We start from the raw sequence: 24,684 nt of genomic DNA, 5'->3' as shown, positions 1-24,684 counted from the left end.
TTGGAGTAGGTGTGGCTTGTTGGAGTAGGTGTGGCTTGTTGGAGGAGTGTGTCTCTAGGGGGTGGGCTTTGAGGTTTCCAAAGCGCACGTCATTTCACTACCTATTGCCTGTAGATTAAGATACAGAATCCTCAGCTCCTTCTTCAGCACCATGTCTTCCTGCATGCCGCTATGTTTCCCACCAAGAGGATAATGGACTAAACCTCTGAACTTCAAGCCTCTCAATTAAATGTTTTCCTTTATAAAAGTTGTGCTCCTAGTGTCTCTTCACAGCAATAGAAATCCTATCTGAGATACTTAATATCTCTTTGAGGGGCACACCCCTATATTGCCTAGAACTTTTCACCACACACTACCTCTTCCATCGCTGTCCAAAATAGAGTAAAGCTAAAGACAAAGTCTTTAACATCTGGCCCAGCATATTCCAAGATAAAACCATCTGTTTTCCAGGGAAGCTTGTTAAGATGCAGGCTGTGAAAAGGGGTGTGTGGGACACAACAGAGCATACTCAGGGGAAACATTCCATTCTGCTGTTAATCTCAAGAAGGGAACAACTCAATAGCTTTAGGAAATCCCTGAAACTGACTAGATTCACTAGGCTCCCCTCTCTCTCGAGCAATATAAGCTATTATGGATTGCTGAGAGACACTTTCAGACAAGCTGAGCTCCCTACCAGTTTAAGTGTCTGGTGGAGACAGACATCAGCCAAGCCACCTGGAAGAGGCTTAGCACAACTGATCCACTCTCCAAAGAACACTCTCCAACCTGTTAAGATGACTGCAGCTGTGTAGCATGCTCCAGTTCCCACTTTTGTGAGCTGTCACTCCTACTGGAGTGGGCTTTTAATGATATAGCTGTCTTTGAGTCATTTCTGCTCCTGTAAGTTCCCTCTTACCCGCATTTCTGGAAATAACCCCAATAAGACTCATTGGTTCACCAAGTTGGACATTGGTGGTATTGGTACTTTGGTCTGTTGTTGGTTCCCTACCTTGGGTGAGTAGACATAGGAATAGTGTCATGCAACAAGCCTTCAGAGGATGTTGTTGAGGGATATTTGTTCACACTGTGTGATGATGTGTTTGTGTTTTATCTCACCTGTGTAAGACACCTTCTGATTGGCTTAATAAAGAGCTGAATGGTCAATAGCCAGGCAGGAGAGGATAGGCTTCACCTTTGCAGCTTCACACAAAGATCTCTCTAGGCCTCTATGCATGGACATCCCTGATACACACTTGGCCTCAATGGCTTTCCTTAGTCTCAAGAGGGAGATTCTGTAACCTCTTTCTTCTATCCTTGATTCTAAAGCCAGAACGGTGTGGCTGAAATTGCCAAGTTCTGCCACTTGCTGAGGCTGGAACATAACCTCCTTGTTCAAATATATTTCACTAACTTTCTGTTTTCAATTGTTTCCTTCACTGCCTAAGCTTGACTGACCTGGAACTCACTCTGTAGACCAGACTGGCCTCAAACTCAGAGATCCACATGACTCTACATGCTAGGATTAAAGGTGTGCCCCACCATACCCAGCCCTAAACTTTTCTTTAATTCCTTTTCACAAGTTAGAAACTTAGCTGGGCAGGGTGTTGCCCTGAGGTCACTACTCTCTTCATTCCATTTAGCATCAGGTTTTTCTTTAAACTTTTTTAATGTCTTTGAGCACCAGAATTAATGCCATTACACTTCCTAGTGCTCTTTTTCTCCTCAAACTGTTCATTTTGTATTTTTTCTTGCTCAGATGGCTCCATTCCATCATTAATTACAGTAGCTACAAATAACCAGGCAACACAGTCAACAGCAGGCTGCCTGGAAATCTCCTTTGCCAAAACTGTTGATCAATAACTTTTCAATTTAGCCTGAAGCAGATTTTTTTTTTTTTTTGACAAGGACAGAAAGCAGCCACATTCTTTGCCAAAATATCACAAGAATGGTCTCTAGGCCACCTACTAATCTACTTCTCTTCTGAAACCTCTTGAGCTGGGGGTCCCAAATTCAAATCACCCTCAGTACCACTGTCTTCCATGCATCTACTACTATGGCCCATTAAGCCCTTCTAGGTACTCAGCTGTTGTGGCATTCAAATCCACTGGGAAAGACCAAAGACTTAGACTCAATTCAAATTTAGATGCAATGAATTTATTCTTGCTGTAAACAGAAGGACGGCAACCTTAGAAGTAAACAGCATGCCATGCTAAAGGGAACTAAAGGAAGGGTTTATTCAGGTGGGTAACAAAGGTGGACATTACAATTATTTATGGAATCCATAGCTGGGCAAGAAATTGTTTTACTCCCCTCAGTTGTTTCTCTTCCCCACTGTATAATAATAAAAAGACCACTCATCCCAGCATCACAACAATAAGCAAGGTTTACAAAAGTAGAAAGCAGGAACACCATTATCCTATTCATATCTTACCTGTAGGCCACTAGGATCTCACAGACATTCCAAAGCAAAGGTCAATGGCCCTTAAGGGATGCCTGGTACCCTACTGAGTTTCTTTAGCCATCACAAGGGAGTTACATGTAAATTATTGTACAGGTCTGAGCATTCTGGGGGAAGTGTCTCTAATGACTGGGATAAGAACAGGTAGTAACATGCTTTCATCAGGTTGGGCTGGCTGTCACATTCCTAGACAACTATATTCCTAAGTCCCAAAGTCCATATTCCACCAAACAAAGCAAGGTCAGGCCTATCACAGCAATATCAATCCTGGGTACCAACTTCTGTCTTAGTTAAGGTTTCTTTTGCTGTGAAGAGATACCATGACCATGGCAACTCTTATATAAGAAAACATTTAACTGGGGATGGCTTACTGTTTCAGATTTTAGTGTTTCCATTGCTGTGAAGAGACACCATAACCATAGCAACTTTTACAAAGGAAAACATTTAATTGGGTGTCTTACACTTTCAGAAGTTTAGTCTGTTATCATGGTAGGACATGGCGGCAGGCCAACAGACATGGTGCTGGAGAAGGAGCTGAGAGTTAATACATATTGATATGCAGGCAACAGGAAGTGAACTGAACTAGGCATAACTTTAGCATAGGAGACCTCAAAGCCCACCCCATAGTGACACACTTCCTCCAATAAGGCCATGAATACTTCAACAAAGCCACACCTCCTAATAGTACCACTCCCTATGAGCTTATGGGGGCTAATTATGTTTAAACTACCATATTCCACTCCCTGGCACCCATAAACTTAATAACCATATCATAATCCAAAATGTATTTGGTCCAATTTCAAAAGTCTCCATAGTCTGTCACAGTCTCAACAGTGTTTTAAAGTCTAACGTTCAAAGTCTCTTCTGAGATTATTAACTGTAATCCCCTATAAAATTAAAGTAAAAAAGCAGATCACATACTTCCAACATATAATGGCACAGAATGGACATTACAATTCCAAAACATAGGGAAGGGAACATAATGGGGAAATATTGGACCAAAGCAAGACAGAAAACCAGCAGGGCTAACTCTAAACTCTGTAGCTCCATGTCTGATGTCAAAACTCTCTTCAGATCTCCAACTCCTTTCAGCTTTGTTGACTGCAACACACTTCTTTCTCTTGGGCTGGTTCCTTTCCCTGTTAGCAGCTTTCCTTGGCAGGTATCCCATGGCTCTGGCATCTCTAACATTTTGGGTTCTCTAAGGCAATTCAGGCTTCACCTTCACAGCTTCATGCAATGACCTCTCTAGGCCTCTGTGCAGAGACACCCCTTCCACATGCTTTGCCTCAGTAGCTTTCCTTAGTCATGGAGGAAGATTCTATAGCCCCTTTTTTCTATCCTTGACTCTACAACCATAACCATGTGGCCAAAGCTGCCAAGTTCTGTTGCTTGCTGGGGCTGGAACATAGCCCTCCTCATTCAATTACCTCTTTATCACCTTTCTGTTTTCCATGGTTTCCTTCACTACCTAAGCTTGGCTGTCCTGGAACTTGTTTTGTAGATCATGCTGGGCTCAAACTCAGAGATCTGCCAGCCTCTGCCCTCACAGTGCTGGGATTAAAGGCATGCACAACCATACCTGGCTCTAAGATTTTATTTAATTCCTTTTTACAAGTTGAAAACTTAGCTGGATAGGATCTTTCCCTGAGGTCACCACTCCCTTTTTTCCATTTCTTAATTTGTTTTTCTCCTTAAACACAGGACTTAGTTCCATTCCACTTCCTGATGTTCTTTTTCTCCTCAAATTGTACATTGTGTATTTTCCCTTGTTCAGCTTTTTCCTTTTCATTATAAATCTTTATAAGCATGAACACTAGTAACCACATGACAAAATCTATACTAGACTGTTTTGGAATTTCCCCTGCCCAGGAATTAATCCAAATCTCTTCACTTTAGCTTCAGGCAGACTCTTTGGACAAGTGCATAAAGCAGCCATATTCTTTACCAAAATATTACAAGAATGATCTCTAGGCCACATATTAATATTTTTCTCCCCTGAAACCTCTTGATCCAGGCCCCCATAGTTCATCAAATGATGCTCAGCTCCACTGTCTTCCATGCTCCTACTAGGAGTGACCATTAAGCAGCATTTAAAGCATTTAACTGTTTTTCTAATCCACAATACCAAGGTCCATATTCCTTTAAACAGAAGCAATGTCAGGCCTATCACAGCAAGACCACAGTCCCTGGTACCAATTTCTGTCTTAGTTAGGGTTTATATTGCTATGAATGGACACTGTGACCACAGCAACTTATAGAAAGGAAACCATTTAATTGGGGCTGGCTTACAGTTTCAGAGATTTAGTGCATTATCATCACGGTAGGAGATAGTGGCATGCAGGCAGCTATGGTCCTGGAAAATGAGCTAAGAGTTAACAAATATTTATCTGCAGGCAACAGGAAATGATATGAACTAAGCATAGCCTGAGCATAGGAGATCCCAAAGGCCACCCCCACAGTGACACACTTCCTCCAACAAGGCCACAAATACTTCAACAAGGCCACACCTCCTAATAGTATTACTCCCTATGAACCAATTACATTCAAACTATCACAGAGATTTAGTTCATTATCATTATGATGGGAAGCATGGTGCCATGCAGGCTGACATGGTGCTGGAGAAGTAGCAGAATTCTATATCTAGATCAGCATGCTGCAGGAAAAGAGGGCCTGGCTTGAGCATATGAAACCTCAAAGTCCACCCCTAGTGACACACTTCCCCCTAATGCATAAGCTTTGAAGTCTATGAGTCTATGGGCACTATTCTTACTCAACCACCACAGGAGACATTCTAGAGCAGCACTGTATGTAGCAAAGCCCATGAGACAAAAGCATTTAGAGCATATAAGAGTCCTAAGGTGGCCCGGGCTGTGTGTCAGTGAATCACATCACCAGCCAATTTAGCACACGTTGCTCCATGGCTAGAATTTTATTGAGAGGGACCACAGTACCCAACAGCTAGAGGAGTTTGGGCAAGTTGACTACTGCAGAAGAGTGAAAGAGCAAATTAGAATTTTGTGAGGAGGAATGGGGGCTAAGGAGAAACCAGGGCTTTTGTTTGTTTGAATGTTTGCTTTTCATGAAAAACAGAGAGAGGAGATTTATTCACAGTGACCACACTGGAAAGAGGAGTAAAGGAGTCCTGTGACTGCCCCTTGCCCCAGCTTGTCTTTGGGGGTACTGATAAGAAGCTTAAGTTTAGCCAGGCAGTGGTGGCACACCCCTTTAATCCCAGCACTCAGGAGGCAGAGGCAGGTGGATCTCTGTGAGTTCGAGGCCAGCCTGTGCTACAGAGCTAGTTCCAGGACAGGCTCCAAACCTGCACAGGGAAACTTTGTCTTGAAAAACAAAACAAAACCAAAAAAGCTTAAGTTTAAACAGAAGGCAAGAGGTACTTATAGCCAAGTAGTCCTGGTCAAGGTGTCGTTCTGCCCATTATGACTAGTCATTGTCCAAGCCTCAGCTTATCCTGGAAGGTGGTCCAGTAAATTGTTAGGGCTCTTCCTGGGTGGCAGTTTCCTCTGGCAGGCACCAGGGTTCCAGCTCTTCCTCCCCCCAGCATAGGATCTCTAGGGAAATTTCATTTCTTCATGGCCAATTGTTTTAATAGTTTGACAGCTGAAGGGAAGGACGCAAATATCCTTTAGAATACTCCTCATCTACCAATAGTTGCAGCAATCTGATAGACATGTGTAAATGAAATTTTGGTAAGTGCCAGACTTAGGAAAGGTCTCTATTTAACTACATATAGATCATCACAAAATTGACCACCTGTTTTTGTTAAAAAGACCATATCAATAACTCCAATAATAGCCAGGTGGTAGTGGCACATGCATTTAATCCCAGTACTTGGGAGGCAAAGGCAGGTGGATCAGGATAAGTTCAAGACCAGCCTGGTCTACAGAGCAGATTCTAGAACAACCAGGGCTACACAGAGAAACCCTGTCTTGAAAAAACAAACAAAAAAAGATGGCAACAACCAAAAAATTTCCAATAAAATAAAATTTAGAAATGTATAATACAAGATAGGCCCAAATCCTGAAACTAACCAAAGCAAAAATTAATAATTAACTTTAGGGAAAATTACAAACAAAATTTGTTTCTGTAACTCTTAAGAGCACACAATTCCTATTAATATTTTACTAACAGGATGAAAGCTTAACAGCTAGCTATCCAGATCATTTTATGAGGTTAAAATAATACCAAGTTGAACAAAAAACCAAAAGTCTAATATTACTTATGAATAGAAATGTTAAAAATTTTGAAAAACATTTGAAGTTAATTCCAGGAGTATACTAAAAATAATTTCTAAGTAGAAAAGTAGAGATAGTTCAGTATTTGAAAAGCCACAAATAGATTTCTTCTTTTTTTCTTTTATTGAAAATAGTTTTTTCATACAATATATTCTGATTACAGTCTCCCCTCTCTTGACTCCTCTGAGTTCCTCCCCATCTTCCCTTCCATCTGGATCCACACTTTCCATCACTTATTAGAAAACAAACAGGCATCTAAGGAATAATAATAAACAGAATAAGAAGGAAACGAGCCAGAGAAAAAGCACAAGAAACACATACAGACACAGACACACGTTTGCACACACAAGAATCCCATAAAAACACAAAACTGGAAGCCATTGTATATATGCAAAGGATCTGTAAGGTATAAAAAATGCCCTGAAACATCATGTGAGACAAAGAACTACCTCCAAAGATGCTCTTGAGTTTGTGTTGGTCATCTAGTGCTGGGCATGTGGCCTGCCTTTTAGAGTGGTTTGCTTCCCCAGTGAGACTCCCTTGGAGAAAACTGATTTTTCTTTTGCAAATGGTTATCAATCGGAACTAGTTTCTGGGTTATGAATGGGGACCTGTCTCCACTTCTCTCAGCTCTAGGACCCCATCTGATATAGACCTATCCCAGGCCCTGTGCATGCTGCTGTAGTCTCTGTGAGTTAGTTCATAGGTGCATTAGTCTGCTGTGTTTAGAAGGCTTTATTCCCTTGGTGTTCTCCATCCCCTTGGCTCTTACACTCTTCCTGCCTCCTCTTCTGCAGGGTTCCCTGAGCCCTAAGGGTAGGGATTTGATGGAGGCATCCCATTTAGGGCTGAGTGTTCCAAGTTATCTCACTCTCTGCACATTGTTGTAAGGCCCCATTCCTGAAGATAGCACCTGTACAACTCATTGAACAAAGAGAAGTTGAGCTGATGTGCCTGCCTAGAGCCTTCACCCTTATGGACTAAAGTTCATGGTAACTAGAAGGCACTGTGTACTCTACCAAGGAGGAAGGTAAACATGACCAGCTACCAACCCTTTGATCTACAGTGGTGGCCTGCCAGCAAGATGCACTGGTGCAATTGTCACAGAAAGTTTCTGATCTGATTTGACTTAAGGCCCACTTCGTGGGATGGAACCTATACCCAACACTGCTTGGTGGCCAAGAACCTGAGCTTAGATAGAGACAAACCAAATATTACTGTCCTGCAAGGAACATAGCAATAAAATGACTCCTAATGACATTCTGCTAAACTCGTAAATTGTTCCTTGCTCTGCCATCATCAGAAAAATGTCTTCCTGCAGCAAATAGGAACACATAACATGGTGTTTTCTAATTTGGATGGGAGACTAAGAGTAGAGGAGCTAAACACAGGGAATGGCTAGATAGGGGGAAGATGGGCTACCAAAGGATAGGACCAAATGAAACAAAGAAGGCTGATGCTCTTCGAGATGTAGGATGCCCAGGAGAGAGGCTCTGCTCTGCTTGGGCAAAGATGGGACAGGCTGGAAAGCACTCACAATGCTTGCTCATGGTTTGTGAAATGGGAATCCATTCCTGGCAGTCTGCATGTGCTCTTTTTCCATCATGGATATGAATGGGGTCACCTCGCTTAAATCCATACCTCCCTCTCCTTTTTCTTATTTTAAGTAAATGAAATATATTCTGTCAATCCCAAAGATAATATAAGAGTGTTTTTATGAGTTACAAAATTTTATTAAAATATTTAAATTATGTCCATCCTTGGATCAAGCTCTCAAAATTAACAATAAGAACAAAGTTTCTTATCTTTAGATCCTGAATGGAAGCAAAACCCATCATCATCATCATCATCATCATCATCACCATCACAACCATCATCACCATCACCATCATCATCATCATCATCTTTAATTCAATCAGAATAATCATCACCATTTTGCTTATTAGCTGATCTTTCATCAGTTTCAAAAAAATCATATATATGTATACTACTACTGGGAGCGAGAGAGATTGGCCCTGTGGATAAATCTTGCTGTACAAATGTGACCAGCTAAATTCAAATCTCCAGACCATGAGAGCCAAGACATCTGTAATCTTGGTACTCCTATGGTGAGATGGGAAGCAGAGCCTGGGAGAATCTGCAGAAACTAGGTGGCTTCATATACCTTGAAGTATTGTTTATTCATATTAGAAAGCAAGCATCTAAGAATTTTCAGAACAATAGCATAAATAATTATAAAATTAAACCTTTTATTATCATTAAATGTTTGGGATGATAGAAGTTTAAAAATGACCCTTTATGAACATGTAGAACATCTGTTGCACATGTACAACATAGGCAGATAGACGAGAGCACACATACACATATGCAAAGATTAGAGGAAGACAGCACTGTGCAAGGGCATCTTGAGTGATGGTAATAAAAGTGATTTATAGTCTCACACCCAGTCATCTTTATTTGTCATCCTTTCTGTATTGAATACATAACATCTTATAATAACCAAAGATTTTTAAAGTAGGTATTAAAATAATTTTAGTATTGAACAGTCCTGGCCAAATGGTTAGCAGGTAATTTCTCACTCTGAGAACTGTTACTACAATCTTAGAGCAATTAGACAAGTACAAATTAAATTATGCACACTGCTGGAATCATAGGCCAGTGTGAAGGTTACCATAACCTTACATAAGAAGTCTTTCTGCAAGGACACTTGTCCAACTGTCTGTTTGATCTCAGACAGACAGCCTCTTTTTATTGATCTATGTGTCCCAATATAGTTTGTTGCAAAATAATTTGTGTAGGCTTCCTCATTTTGTCTCTGGGAGCTTCCTGTAGCCTTCTTAATGACCACATAGTTCACTACAGCATGCCTCCTCTTGTGGCAATGTCCTTTCTCAAATAATCTAACCAGTTCTTCCTGGAAGATCTTACAGCATATGCTATTTTGGCTTGCAAACTTGTAAGTACCACTCAAAAACTAATTCATGCATTCTGTATCAGGGAGCCTGGCATTTGGTAGTGTTTAATCTTCATCCACATTACTCAATCTGACAAAAGACCAAAATAAAATTTCTGTTGCTGTGCCAGACCCTGGCTTGTGGCTGCCTGCCCATACTGTAAGAGCTGGCCTCCTGATCCAGGACATAAAACCACTGCCTGCCTCCTTAACCAGGGCACAGGTGTGTATCTGCTCACTTAGAACCATTTGCGCAGCAACCATGGCCACCTTCGTGGAGCTCAGTACCAAAGCCAAGATGCCCATTGTGGGCCTGGGCACCTGGCAGGTGAGTGTGTAAGCTTGAGCCTTCGAGGGCCGTTTTGGAATTTCTTCTTCTTTGCACAGCATCTGCCCAGGGTTTTGAACTCCAGAGCCAGGACCCAGTTGGCTTTCCTTTCTCAGGGATGCTCTAGGATTCAAAGCTTCTGGAGTAGATTTCATAGAAATGATGATAGTTTCTACAGCAAGTATCAAATTGATGCTATATGTAAAACAGAAAATGGTTTCTGGGCAATTACTCTCTTAGAAAGTTTTTTTCTTGGGACTCAGCAACTTCCCACATGTTCTAAATCTTTGCTGTTACTTTGTTTCTGGATGGGTGGTTGAAAGAGGGGGTAAAAACTGCTGAATGACCAGCTCCCTTTGCTGCCCATGGGGAAGGAGTCCATCTGCAGCATCTGGCCTGGAGCCTGTGGGAAAGGCAGTCTCAGAACCTCCAGCCCAGGCTACCCAACTGGCCCCTGCCCTTCACCAAGACTCCACCTGGCTCTGGTATACAGTAAAGGCAGAGCACCAGAACCATAGAAAGCCTGGGCTGGCCACACAGGTTCTGCCTGGCTATGTTAATCTCTCCTGGCAAAATGTCCTGGTGCCTAGTCAAATGCCCAGGGAAGCGGATTTCGTAGGTTTTCTTGAGACAGGTCTGACACTGTTCCATCTACTAATTCTGCCTCCTTTGCCTTTCCCCTCAGTGATAACATGACAGTAGCTGGTTTGCTCCCAGGAGCTGTCTTTGGTTATGGTTCCTTGAAATAGAGTGGCCTTGAACTTGGAGCAATCCTCTGCCTCAGCCTCCCCAGTGCTAGGATTAGAGGTGGGAGCCATCATGCTTGTTGGGAGCTGGTTTTAAAGCCCTTCTGCTCTCCTGTCCCTCATGGCTCATCTCCAGAGGGCCTTCTGTTTTTCTTTTCCTTTTCACACAAGTAGAACCTCTTTTTCTTTCAACACTGGGTTGAAATATTATTGGAATAGCAAGATTTGCTCCAAATCAGAAATTTCACATCATCAGAACAGTAATAATCACTTGCAGATCTCCAGGGAATCTACTCACCTGGAAATATCAACTGAGACGAACTTTCAGAATCCCAACAGCGATGTAGAGACTGTAAAGGAGTCATTTTCAGGAGGAACCTGGGTCTGCTGGTGAGGACAAGGTGCTCATCAATGTGTGTGAGGAGAGTGGGGCTTGGGCCTGGACCCCAGTGCCTCTGAGTAGCTGGCAGCAATTCCTTGTCTCCATGATGGTATAGCTGTTTGTCTCTGCTATATATGCTTCTCTACATTTGATGACTACAGAAAGAATTTCTAGATTTGTCTATGAAATGTTTTTTATTTGTTCAAGTTTCATTTGTTGTTTTGAGACAGGGTCTCACAGAGCTCAGGCTGGTTTCCAACTCATGATGTGGTTGAGACTGGCCTTGAACTCTCCATCTTCCAACCTTCCACATGCTAATATCATTCATTACCATGAGCCAACATACATCATATTTGGGGGTTCTGGTGTGTGTGTGTGTGTGTGTGTGTGTGTGTGTGTGAGAGAGAGAGAGAGAGAGAGAGAGATGTGCCACACAGGCAGGCCTCAAATTCATGCTCTTCTCGTCTCTGCCTCCCTTGAGCTGGGACTCAGGCATGCACCACTATACTCTGCAGAGAGTTTTTATTTTTCCAACCTTGTTTCCAGATGCTAGGTGAGATCAGACCATGGTATTCACACGACCTTGTTCTAGTTTCTTCTTCTGTTTTAATCCATGAAAAAGCATGTCCATTTTCAAGTCTTTCTACTTTTTTTTTTTTTTTTTTTTTATGAAACAGTGATTCTCCAATGGATCTTACTGTCAGATGATGTCTGTCTGTCTGTCTGTCTGTCTCTCTCTCTCTCTCTTCATGACTAGGTTTCTCTGTGTAGTTTTGGAGCCTTTCCTGGAACTCACTCTGTAGACCAGGCTGGCCTTGAACTCACAGAGATCCTCCTGGCTCTGCCTCCCAAGTGCTGGGATTAAAGGCATGCGCCACCACCCAGCTTACAGTCAGGTGATGTAATAAAATCTTTACAGCAAGCAAACAACGTAAGGCACTGCTGTTACTCTTCTTATGTGTCAGTTGATGTTTAGAGAGATTGAGAAATCTGTTCAGCCTAATACTGATATATGGTAGAGTTCAGATTTAGCTTATGATGATCATTTTGAGGTCCTTATAACTGTCTGGGGTCTGAAAATTCCTCTTTGTCACTTCAGAGTTCAGGAAGTTGCAATGGGAGCCACCTGTCACTCCCAGAAACTAGAGACCTTTCAACATCAGCCTAGATTAGAGAAAAAGTAATAATTTATTAGTAGACTAGGATGTGGATGATAATCATTACAAATGACATAAGGTGCCATGATGAAACCCCTCACTTCCTATGCAAACCTAAAAAATCAGTGAAACAAAAATTAATTCACATTTTCTTTTCCTTTGAAAGTTTTCCAAGTATATGTTTTTCTCCCCAGTGTCCACTTGGAAATGGGACCCCAGAAGGCTATAGTTTTGAGAATCTGGTCCATATGGAGCCTTTAAGGGGGGGCCTCGAGTGCATCTGATGGGCCTTTCTCTTGCCTTTCAGTCTCCCCCAGGCAAAGTCAAGGAAGCTGTGAAGGCCGCCATTGACGCTGGGTATCGCCACATTGACTGTGCCTATCTGTACGAGAATGAGAATGAGATAGGAGAAGGGATCCGAGAGAAGATCCAGGAGAAGGCTGTGAAGCGGGAGGACCTCTTCATCGTCAGCAAGGTACAATGGTACATTTGGCGAATGCAGTCAAGGCAGGTGGAAGATCTGGAGCACATCAAGAGCTCTGTGCATCTTCCTTATGTGGCTGTATTTCTCCTAACCTCCTTCTTCCTTGATTTTTGTTACCCCTGGAGGTAAATATTCACACTCCAAGTCAGTATTGTAAGAAGATGCTGCAGGCCTCCAGCCCTTGCGGTTTTTCCTGTGGTGGGAATGGCTCCAGTGAGCCTCCTGGTATCTGTGGCCTCTCGGTCTTCTCTTAATTAGGCTCCATCCGCTAAGTGGTAGGCAGAGGCTAGGGGTGCATTCAGGGTGCATTTCAGAACACACTGTCTAGTGCTGTGTTTAACAGGGCCAGCCCTGAGGTTTTTTTCAGACATGGGCACTTTGAAAATGGTGGGAGCATTATTTATTGTTAAATGGGGATCTCTTTATTTCAGTTCAGTAAAAGGTGAACTGTAATATATTATTCAAAATAAAGGAGTGGGTGTGTGAGGGGTCCTAGGCTCTGTATTGGACATAGCTCTCCCAAACAGTCTAGTTCCAGGTGCTTGGAAACAGTATCTGGTGTAATGCATAGACCCACTGTGGGGAGTGGCCACATCTGGATAAACTTGTATTTCATTACTTGAGCCGGACACGCTTCAGGCTGTGGGGATACAAAATGGGACAACTTCTCAGTAGCATCAGAATGCTTGATATTTAAGGGCTAGTCACAATGCCTGCCCTCTGGGAGCTGGCGGCCAAGTTAAGGGATAACACAGGAACAAACATATTTAACTGGAGGCCAAATGTACAAAATGATTTAAGAAACAGAACACCAAGGGTATGGAAGAACACACACACACACACACACACACACACACACACACACACACACACACAACACTGCTGAGTGTTGGTGGCCCACTGTGTAGCCTTTTTTTTTTCCCCCCAGAGCTGAGGGGGCAAGCGCTCTACCACTGAGCTAAATCCCCCCCCCCCCCCCCCCCTTTTTTTTTTTTTTGGTTTTTCGAGACAGGATTTCTCCGTGTAGCTTTGCGCCTTTCCTGGATCTCACTCTGTAGACCAGGCTGGGCTCGAACTCACAGAGATCCGCCTGGCTCTGCCTCCCGAGTGCTGGGATTAAAGGCGTGCATGTGTTGCCTTTCTTAACCAACTTTACTATATATGAATGGCCTGTCCTGGGGTTAGCTCTGCTGCAAAACTCAAAGCAGAGAGGGCAACTGTGGAGTTGGCTCTTTCTCCTCCCAATCCTAACCCCGCCCCACTCCCTTGTCACCTGCAGCTGTGGCCCACCTTTTTTGAGAAAAGCCTGGTGAAGAAAGCCTTTCAGAAAACCCTCACGGATCTGAAACTGGATTATCTGGACCTGTATCTAGTGCATTGGCCACAGGGATTCCAGGTCTGAGCTGCTCTTTGCCTCATCTGTATCCGCTGAGCAAATGTTAAAAAATAGCAGCTGCCGCTGAGCTGGGGGCAGGAGAGATAGCCAGGGTGAGGGTGGAGGTGGGGGCAGAGGAGGAGCATGGGCACAAATGGAGGAGGAGAGAGACAGAGACAGAGAGAGAAACAGAGACGGAGACAGACAGAGACAGACAGAGAGAGAGAGCACGCCAAGGCCAGAACTGTTGCCCAGAGCAGAAGGACTTTGACCCGGAGGGGAGTCTGTCTGGGTCAACATGCGGTGCTTGGGAATGGCACATGCTCAGGTCTTGCTTTAATTCTGTTTTAGAGAAACTGTGATTCTGGCCAGCCCAGATAAATATGACCGTCCTGTCCCCTTCCCATTGATTCTAGGCCCAGGGGTCTTTTCCTAGGGAATCTTATAGGATAGTCTGGAATAATGTTCCTAGGGCTCAACACTCCTGCTAGTCCAGTGTGCTCATGGGTTGGCAGCCTGTTGAAGCTGGGAGGCAGCCAACCCTGGAAAACTGTCACTCAGTGCCAGGAGCCTCCTCCTGTCTGCTCTCAAGAGCTTGGAGGAAATGGAATGCTTAGCCTTTTCCCCTCAAGACCAGCTATGGTGATGGTGGCTGGCTGCAGCTATACCCTTCCTATTTAGTGTTTGCCTAATTACCCTGAAATTGGGTTAATTTTCATGCTGATAATGATGGCTTCTGCAATATACTAAGAGCAGATTGTAAAGCCAACCCAGCAGCATCAGAAATAAAGGATTTATGTGTTGTGGTAACAGAGCAGAGATGGTCCTTTGGCTGTCTTGAAGTGTGTTCTCCAGAGCTTGAGCAGATGCTGTGCAGGTGGTGGGGGTGGGGGTGGGGAGTTCTTCTCTGTCCTGAGCCATCTCTCCACAGGAATGGTTATCTCCAAGCAGACTCCAGTGGGTTTATTGTTTTGCATTACAGCCTGGGAAGGAGTTTTTACCCATAGATGACAAAGGCAATATTCTCACCAGTAAATACACATTCTTGGATGCTTGGGAGGTAAGTTCTGGTTTCTTTAAAGTGTGCTCAAAGAGAAAAAAACTGTCAGATACCCATTGACTCCACCCTGGGATAACAGCCCCCGTGCCTTGTATATGATCTCATCACTGGGTTCTCCAGTTCTCTCATTACACTTTACTTGCCACCAGATGGACTGGGGTTCTGTATGACACTATTTACATTTTTTCAGTATAAGATTGAGATCTAAGTGAGGCAGGAAATATAATGTATCACAATTTGATATAAACATGCTGTACAGGAAACAGAGGGATTCACTGGGGGCTCATAATAATCGGGCAACCTGTGTAGCGGCAATGCCCGCGCTACCCATTCACCATGTCCGAGCCAGGGGCTGTGGACCAAAAAAACAGAGACAAGAACAGCTGTCATTCACCTCAGCAGAATGCTGAATGCCGTTTTTTTGAAGGAGGGAGGAGGCCTTAAATACATACAGGCTTACAGCACAGTGGGAGAAACCTGGAGGGACAGATGTTTTACATTCTTGCATCCTAGCTGTTAACATCCAATATGCAGGATACACAAACAAGAAACCTCCTGCAAGCATTCAGGAGGGAGGAAACCCCACAGGGGATCAGCATAGGGAGGACATCAACATCAAGGTCAGTAAGCAAGGCAACAGCTACCCAAAACAGGGGGCCAAGGTACAAACCTAGAGTAAAAATTTAACTCCTGTAAGCCTCTGTCCTTGTTGTTAAAAAAAAAAAAAATCATAGTATATAATAATAATGCATATCCTTAGGGTGTGGCAAGGATTAAAATAGCTAACATCCAGAAATTTACTCAAAGAGCCCATTGGTCATTAGCTCTCTAAAAGGAATGTTGCTTCCCATGTACAGAAGATAGTCTCTCTCCTAGGAGACTGGGAAGTTGTCAAATCATAAAGAAAACATGTGGCATAATCAGGACCACAGGATCCAGATCTGTGTGACTCAAATTCAGGTACTGAGACTTTGAGCATCCTGCTTGGCTATGAATATACATGCAGACATCAGAGAACACACGTGGCTTACTTTTTAGATCAATTGAGGCCTTGACTTGTATAATCATGTTAAAAATGAATTAAAGTATGGTTGTTATTATCTAATAACTTTTACCATTGTATGAGTTAGGGTTATTATTGCTTTGATGAAACACTATGACCAAAACAACTTTGGTTGGCTTTCACTTCCACATCACTGTTCATCAGCAAAGGAAGTCAGGACAGGAACTCAAGTAGGGCAGGAACCTGGAGGCAGGTGCTGATGCAGAGGCCACAAAGGGGTGCTGTTTACTGGCTTACTCTGCATGGCTTGCTCAGCCTGCTTTCTTATAGAACCCAGGACCACTAGCTCAAGGAGACACCACCAACAATGGGCTGGACCCAATCTCATTGATCACTAAATAAGAAAATGCCTTACAGCCAGATCTCTGATGATATTACCTCACAAACTGCTGGGGAAAGAAAATCTTTCTCTCTGTGGGTATAATCACTCCTAAGTTGACCATGTTCCTTAAGTAATCCAATTAGACTCACTGTTTCAGGAACTAGATGGGTAGCATTATTGCTCAGTCCATTTGTTGTTGGTACCCCATCTAGGGTGAACAGATGTTTATTCATCTGTTTCATCTCCCCAAGAAAAGTTAACACAACATATGGAAATGCATTTAAAGGAATTATTCTCAGCAAGTGAATCATTAAATTTGCCCTCTCATAGCAGAACAACTGTTACAAGAAATGTGGAGGGATGGGGGACTGGAGGCTATGATTTTATCTTTGGTAGAATGCTTGTAGAGCAAGCACAAGGCCCTGGGTTTAAACAAACCAAACACTCTTTTAACACTGGGTTCATATGAAGGGTCTTCAAGACTGGATGAGGCTTCTGGTGTTAGATGTGAAAGAAAAAAAATTACCCCCAAACTGTAACAATAAGGAAACTCTATCGTATTACCTCATGTGAGTGACGCTTAACAAGTAATAGAATAGCTTATGCACACAGAATCAACAATGTTGTAGTGTGTACACTGAGACTCACGGGTAGCCTGATTTCATTGTTCATTTTGCAGTGAGTTGAGGGTACTAATTAGATAAGATGGTGACTGTATATATTACTGGATTAAAAGATGGCCTCCTCAGTACCCTCATAATATTTTATTGTGTGATATGGACACTAGTGTGTCTGAAGTTCATTCCATGACATTTTCACCACAGCTCTTATAATGATGTCATACTAAGATGGCAATTCTGCCATAGTATCTTTCTTATACTGGGGCTAATTTGCTGTCTTGCAAATAAATCCAAGAATGATTCCTAAATAAAAACTTAACAGACATGAAAGATATCTTACTGCTCTGATTTGATCTTGGCAGGATTGAATATGTCTGGATAGGGTAGTTTATGGATCCACAACCAATCTAATAGAAAGTTCACTGGCCACAATCTATAACAGAGGAGGAGAAGTGAGTGTAAAGAAGAAAAGATGGGTCATACACCCAAACCAAACCTGACCCGGGTCACAGAGTCTTATTTCCCACTGGGAAGATGCTGGGACCTTCAGATAGCACCAGTGCTAAACTGTCTTGTCTGGTGAAGTCCTCCTCATTCCCCACTCACTCTAGGGCTTCTCGACCTGGTACATTCAGATCTGCAGAATGCATTTTGAACATGCTAATGTCCATGCTGCATCCTAAAGGAAATCAGCAAGAAGACCTGGGTATAGAGTCTAGAATCTTTAGAGGGTCCAAGATTGAGAAACAATAGACAGTGTCAGCTGAACACACCTTGTTCATCCCTACCTCTAAGCCCTTGCTTCTCTGTCTCCCCAATCTGTTCCTGATTTTACCATCTTTCTTCATGTTATTTTTCTATACCCAGTTTGTACTCTATTCCTAATATCTCCCCCGGCAATCTCAAGCAAAAAGCACATTGATTACTTTTACATTCTAGAAACTCCCAACAAGAATGTACAATAAACGGAATATAAATGTATGTTCAATTTGTGGGTGCTACAAGCTCTTTATAGGCAAAAAATAATAAACTCTAGGTCTTTGAGGTTGGGGCAGTTTTTGTAGGACAAGAGGTCAAGGGGACAAATTTCAACCCCACTTCAGCTCTAGGTCAGGTTCTCCTACCAGGGTCCATACATCTGCATGGTATTCCCCATTGCACACCAAACTGTTGTCAAAGATCGTAGAACCTAGACCAACAGCTGGTCCTGATGGTTCAGGAATATAACCCTAGACAAGCTGGAGACAGGGGCAGGAGGATCACGAGTTCAAATCCTGGCTGAACTGCAGAGTAAGTTAGCTTAGGGTTTCTATTGTGGGGATGAAAACACCAGGAGCATTTACAACTCTCAGGCCACATGCCATTGCTAAGGGCAGGAACCTGGAGGCAGGAACTCATACACAGGCCATGCAGCGGAGCGCTCTTACTGGCTTGCTCAGCCCAGGTCTCACACCACCACCAATAGACCATCAACAATGAGCTGGACCCTCCCACTTCAATTAGTAATTAAGAAAATGCCCTAGAGACTTGCCCATAGGTGAATCTTATTGAGGAGGTCTTTTCATTCAGTCCCTTTTCCCAAATTACTCTGGTTTGTGTCAAGTTGACACAAACTAGCCATCACCAAGGTCAAGGCTAGTTTGGGTAGAGAGACACTATCACTGAAAGAGAAAGTATCAGTTTAGGACCCCCAAGACAAAGTTCCAGGCACAAAAACGATTTATTTGCCACAGAGGGACAGAGGGCAGGGAATAAGAGACAAAGACAGGAGATAGAGGGTTCAGGAGAAGGGAATAAGGGAGAGGGGACAGGGCTATTTGTCCCAGAGGTGGGCAACACACACACACACACACACACACACACACACACACACACACACACACAGGATTGCACCTGTGGGTACAGAGGAGACAGATGTAGCACATAGGGAAATGGCAGTTTATAAAGATAAAAGGGGAAACCCTGTGTTAGGATGAGGTGTTTAATTTTGTTTGGACATGTTAATTAGGTGAGCCAAAGGGGGCTTTTGATTGCTGGATTTCAATACTTTGATAGCTGGACTTTCGTAGTCAACCTCAGGAAGAGGAACTGGCCCAATAAGGGAATAGACCTTGGTGGCTAGCTTTAAAAATGAAATATATTTTTTAGCAAGGAAGAGGGAAAGGAGAAGGCAAGGCCTGCCAGAGCCATGCTCGCCATGCTCACCATGCTCGAGCTGGCCAGAGGTCCCTTCAATCACGAAATTTAGAAATGGACCAGCAATGTAGCTCAATGGTAGTGTCCATCTAGTATGTGAGAGGCCCTAGCTTTAATAATCCTCACTAGCAGAAAACAACTAATTTAAAAAGCTATCTCATAGAAGTGATGCCATTCCAGACTAGAGCCTCCTTCACGAATGGCCTAGGTTTGGATGAATAGAGAGCAGAAAGCATGCAAACCCTTCACATATTTCACATATTTCACATTATTTGAGCTAGAGTAATGGAGTTTGAAATAGCCAGAGTGCACCATGGTCTGGATTGAAACTCGCTTTTAGTGCTTTTGCTAAACTTGTAATGGTGGATTCATTGCAGTTACCAGTATCCTGTATCATTGTAAAGCTGAGCCAGCATCCCTGTATCCTCCTACAACCCTCTAAACTGTCTTCCTTACTGTACAGGGCATGGAGGAACTAGTGGACCAGGGTCTGGTGAAAGCCCTGGGCATCTCCAATTTCAACCACTTGCAGATTGAAAGGCTCCTGAACAAGCCTGGGCTGAAACACAAGCCAGTGACCAACCAGGTAAATTCTCATTGGTGAAAGTGTCTTACTTCGTGACTGCTTCGACATTTGAGGGCCAATGGACCGAGCTGTCTTTCAGGGGTCTGTGTTCAGGATGCTCAGGGAGGTGGGAGGCAGGTCTCTGGTCTGGTCTGTAGCACATCTATCAGTGGGTTGCATTTGGTCTTTGTTTGTCGTTTCTCCTGCAGAAAAGTCCTTCTGAGCCAATCAAACCTGACCCACTTCCCTAGTGACAGGTGTTTTCCGTTGCAGGTCGAGTGTCACCCATACCTCACCCAGGAGAAACTGATCCAGTACTGCCACTCCAAGGGCATCACTGTCACGGCCTACAGCCCCCTGGGCTCCCCAGAGAGACCTTGGTGAGGTTTCTGAGTGGTGGCTCTTTCTTTTATCACTCAAAGTTCATGTTTCATAATTGGTTAATACAGCTATAAATTTCTAAGTCCCCTGAAAAAAATGTGTCTATAGCAATGTGTTTGGCCACAGGAGGGGCACATATTTTGTGTGGTGGGGTAGGGGAAAGGGGAGGGAGAGAGAGAGGAAGAGGAAGAGAGGGAGAGAGAGAGAAGAAGGAGAGACAGTGAAACAGGAGAGAGAGCCTGCATATCTAATCCCGGCAATGCTCCATTTCTGCCAGCCAGTACCAGGTAAAGCTTAAGTTGGTAAAGCTCCTGATCCTTTGGACAGGTCCATGGGAAAGATTAAAAAGGTTTCAGGTCCTCCTGGTTCCCTTGTAGATGGGAAAGGCTGTGATGTTCATCTTTGACACTGTCCTGGCAGTGATATCCACTGTGATTATTATTCACTCCAGCACTTTCTGCACTTAGGGCTAAGCCAGGGGACCCTTCACTCCTAGAGGACCCCCAAATTAAGAAGATTGCTGCAAAGCATAAGAAAACCCCGGCCCAGGTAAAATACTGTTGTCATTGTTGGGTATTTTCCCTATTCTCCAGCAATCCTTCTTGCTAGTCTTATTTTATGGTGTCGCCTGCTTTTAATCCCTTGGAGAAGAAGGAATGGAAAATGTGGGTCTGTTGGGATCTCCAGGAGATACTGCTGGTCTCAGTGAAGTGAGGACTGCCTGTGGCCATCAGCTTCTTGCCAAGTCCCTAGGCTGTACCACGAAAGCATGCCTTTGGGTTTGGGTTCCAACTGTACAGGGCCTCGATTCTTGGTCCGCTAGTCTCCCCATTCCTGACCAGGGAAATTGTGGTTTTGTTTCCAGGATCAAGGGCATGAGAGTAGAGCTGTCACATGTTCCTAATGGTGAAATCCTTAGTTAATTTTTAGCTGTCATGGCTAAAGCTGTAAGTAGCTACACATACCTTCCCCTTACACTTGGAGAGGCTGTAAGGGGACACCTGTTATCCCTTCAATGTGCACAGGTTCTGATTCGCTTCCACATCCAGAGGAATGTGGCTGTGATCCCCAAGTCGGTGACACCCTCCCGCATGCAGGAGAACATTCAGGTAAGATCTGAGATGGTCATCTGCTGTCCCTTGGCCATGTAGAAGACAGGGGGCCCTGTCCTTAAGCTTCTCCTTCCACCCGTTTTGCCAATGTGTCCTTCCTTCTCCTGTCCTTCTTGTGAACTCTTGTCCCAGGAAGCTGGTCTCAATAGTTGTGAAGGCTATTCTTGGTTGTCAGCTTGACTACATCAGAATGAACTACAGTTCCGAAATGGAGGGCACACCTGTGAGAGATTATTTTTACTTGCTTTGAAGTGGGTGAATCCACTTTTAGTCCAGATCTTTGAGACAGGAAGACACGTGCCTTTGATTTGGATCTTGAGGTGGCAAGGCACTAATCTGGGCCACCCTTCCTGTTGGAAGCCTATATAAGGACATGGAAGAAGGAAGCTTGCTTTCTTTGCCTGCTTGCCTTCACTTTGCTGGCATATCCATTCCTTCACTGGCAGTGGAGCTTTCTTCTTTGGGAGTCCAGCACATACTGAAGACCAGAAGAGACATCCAGCCCTTTGGACTGAGCAACTACTAGATTCTTGGACTTTCTGTTCACAGCCAGCCCCAATTAAATTATTAAGAGTGGCCATAGCTGGGTGATGGTGGTGGCACACGCCTTTAATCCCAGCACTCGGGAGGCAGAGCCAGGTGGATCTCTGTGAGTTCAAGGCCAGGTTGGTCTACAGAGCAAGATCCAGGACAGGCACCAAAACTACACAGAGAAACCCCGTCTTGAAAAAAACCAAAAAACCAAAATAAAACAACAACAACAACAAAAGAAGAGCAGCCATGGTCATGGTGTCCCTTCACAACAATAGAACATTGACTAAGACAACAGAATGGAGATGAATCACCATTGGGGCAGGGACAATTGTACCTTTTAGCACTGCAAATAAAACTGATTACCATTGTGCACTTGAATCATGGGCCATAGACTGTCCTAGCCATGCACAGACTGTTCTGGCCTACACAACCCACCTGCATGCAGGAGAAGAGGAATGGGCTAAATTTGAAGAAATGTCTCCTGGAAGATTACTGTGCAGTTGTCCCTCAAAGACCACAGCCTTTGTCCACTAAGCATTTCTGAAAACCCAGTCTCCCTCCTTTTGAAGTACTAAGCCCCATAAACAATCCAATATTAATTTAGAGAATAATTTGTATGCAGTGTGGACCTAATAGGAGAAACACTAGAACCTCGGGTCTCACCAGCACTTCACTTGCTAATGATGCTCTTGGAACTCTTGCTTCTCTAGGTGTTTGACTTCAAGTTGAGTAATGAAGAGATGGCCACCATTCTCAGCTTCAATAGGAACTGGAGGGTCTGTTCCTTGCCTATGTAAGTGGTGCTGAGTTTCGGAGGATGATCAGGAGTTTTACTAAAGTTGTATAGGGTTAGCTCAAGAAATAATAAGGCATGGGGGATGACTTTTGTCTTCAAATACTACTTTCAGGCAGTTGTGAAAAATTAAAACTTGAGGAAAGGTATTGTTAGTTGGTATCTGTTTCCCAACTTTGCACATAGAGAAAAGGCACGCCATTCCACTGTAGGAGACAGAGGTGCTCATCTTCTCAATAATTTCCTGGTAATATGCTCTGTGCCAGGCATGTTCTAGGTGTCTGAGATATCACATTATATGGACTTCCTGTTCCCATAGTCTTATATTATATAAAGAGATAGTTGAAATAATACCACACACATATGTTAGAGAGTAACAAGTGATATAGAGAAAAATAAAGTAGGGCAAAAGGCATGAGGATTAATAGGTCCTGCTAGGACGGATGCTTTCTTCATATGTGATGACCCAAGGGGCAGTTTTGCCGATAAATAGAGTAGGATTTTTGGTGCTGAGAGCAAGTGCCAAGTAGATGCAAATATACTAGGTATGTATGGGCTGAGGGTAGAGCACTTGAGTAGGAGGCCAATGAAACCAGAACCAAATAGGCAAAGGATATTGTAGGAAGAAATAAGGTTAGAGACAACCTTGGGCTAAAGGCACACAGATGGTCCAGAGCATGGGAAGGACTTTGACCCTAGCTCCTCAGGAGCTGAGAAGCCAGGAGAGGATTTTGTGTAGAGGTTTGCATATCTCATAGGTTGGAATGAGAAAACTGACTCTTTGCACTTAGAAATTTCAGGGAGACTAGTAGGATAATCTAGGGAAGAGATTACAGTCATTGGAACTACTTCACATTATGAAGGAATAGGAAAACAGAGCGAATTGAATTTGTTAACAAAACAAAAACAATAACAAAACAATCAAATGTAGGTTTTGTTGGGTTGACTTTATTTTTGCTTGAGCAACTCAAGAGCAGACTTGTCATTTAGGAGTAGCCATGAGTTTGAGAAATGCTTATGATACCTATTGGGCATTGAATAGGGAATGCCAGATAGAGTGAGTTTATGAGTGCAAGTTATAGGTTGATAATAAACCTTCTCTTGTGGCTTCTAATCCAAGCTCTACCACTTACTCATTGGCTATGAAGCATCAGGTAGATTCAGTAACTTCACCAAATTGTTTTATTTACAAAGTAGTGATAATAGTACTAATAACAGAAAACACACATGGAATATTTAGGATCCTAAACCCTTTGCTTATATTAGTATTTTATTTAATACAACAACCAATCTGTCAATTTCACCATGATTCCCCACTTTACAATGTGAGAATGAATGAACCAAAACAGGATTTGTGAGGTTCTTGGCCATGTGCCAGGTTTCTAATGATCTGTCATTGTGACATTATTCTACAGACTTGGCCACTGATTATTCTCTTGCCCTTTTCTCTCAAATATTCATCAATTTGATGGAAGGTCATAGTATGGGTCCCCTTCTGCATTCCCATGGTCTTGTGGGGGAAGAGGCTAAGAAAGCAGAAAGGTTGCTGAGTGTATCACATAATAATGCCTATGAGATCATATTTGTGGCTTCTGTGGAACATTGTCTTCTGTGTTCGTGTTGCTGCAGGACAATTAATGCGGAGGACTACCCTTTCCATGTGAACTACTGAAGTGTCATTGCCTGATGAAAGTGTCTCATGGATTCTCTTTGCTGATGTGCAAATAATTCCTCCTGAGATGTATTTAAGCCAAGCCTGTTTGATATCATATTATATCATCAAGCAGGTCTTGATGTTGGTCAAATCAAGGCAATGCTGTATTCAAATCCTCATTGTTCAACGAGAAGCAGACTACTTCATAGAAATGTGACTCAAAGAAGTAAATAATACTCTCTTGTATATATTTTGATGTACTTGTC

At 43.2% G+C, this 24,684-nt stretch overlaps 1 protein-coding gene across 1 annotated transcript; it reads left to right on the top strand.

Moving 5' to 3' along the window:
* The first annotated feature begins 9,905 nt into the window (after positions 1–9,905).
* LOC118580462 (aldose reductase-related protein 2-like) lies at positions 9,906–24,436 on the top strand. The gene is made up of 10 exons (XM_036182199.1): positions 9,906–9,974; positions 12,567–12,734; positions 14,023–14,139; positions 15,101–15,178; positions 19,843–19,965; positions 20,218–20,324; positions 20,793–20,874; positions 21,351–21,434; positions 22,682–22,764; positions 24,394–24,436. The coding sequence occupies exons 1-10, from the start codon at positions 9,909–9,911 to the stop codon at positions 24,434–24,436; spliced, it is 951 nt and encodes a 316-aa protein (XP_036038092.1). The 5' UTR covers positions 9,906–9,908.
* The last annotated feature ends 248 nt before the right edge of the window (positions 24,437–24,684 follow it).

This window comes from Onychomys torridus, chromosome 3 (genome assembly GCF_903995425.1).
Source record: "Onychomys torridus chromosome 3, mOncTor1.1, whole genome shotgun sequence".
Lineage (NCBI taxonomy): Eukaryota > Metazoa > Chordata > Mammalia > Rodentia > Cricetidae > Onychomys > Onychomys torridus.
The sequence above is the reverse complement of the archived record's forward strand: the minus strand, read 5'-3'. Positions and strand labels throughout refer to the sequence as shown.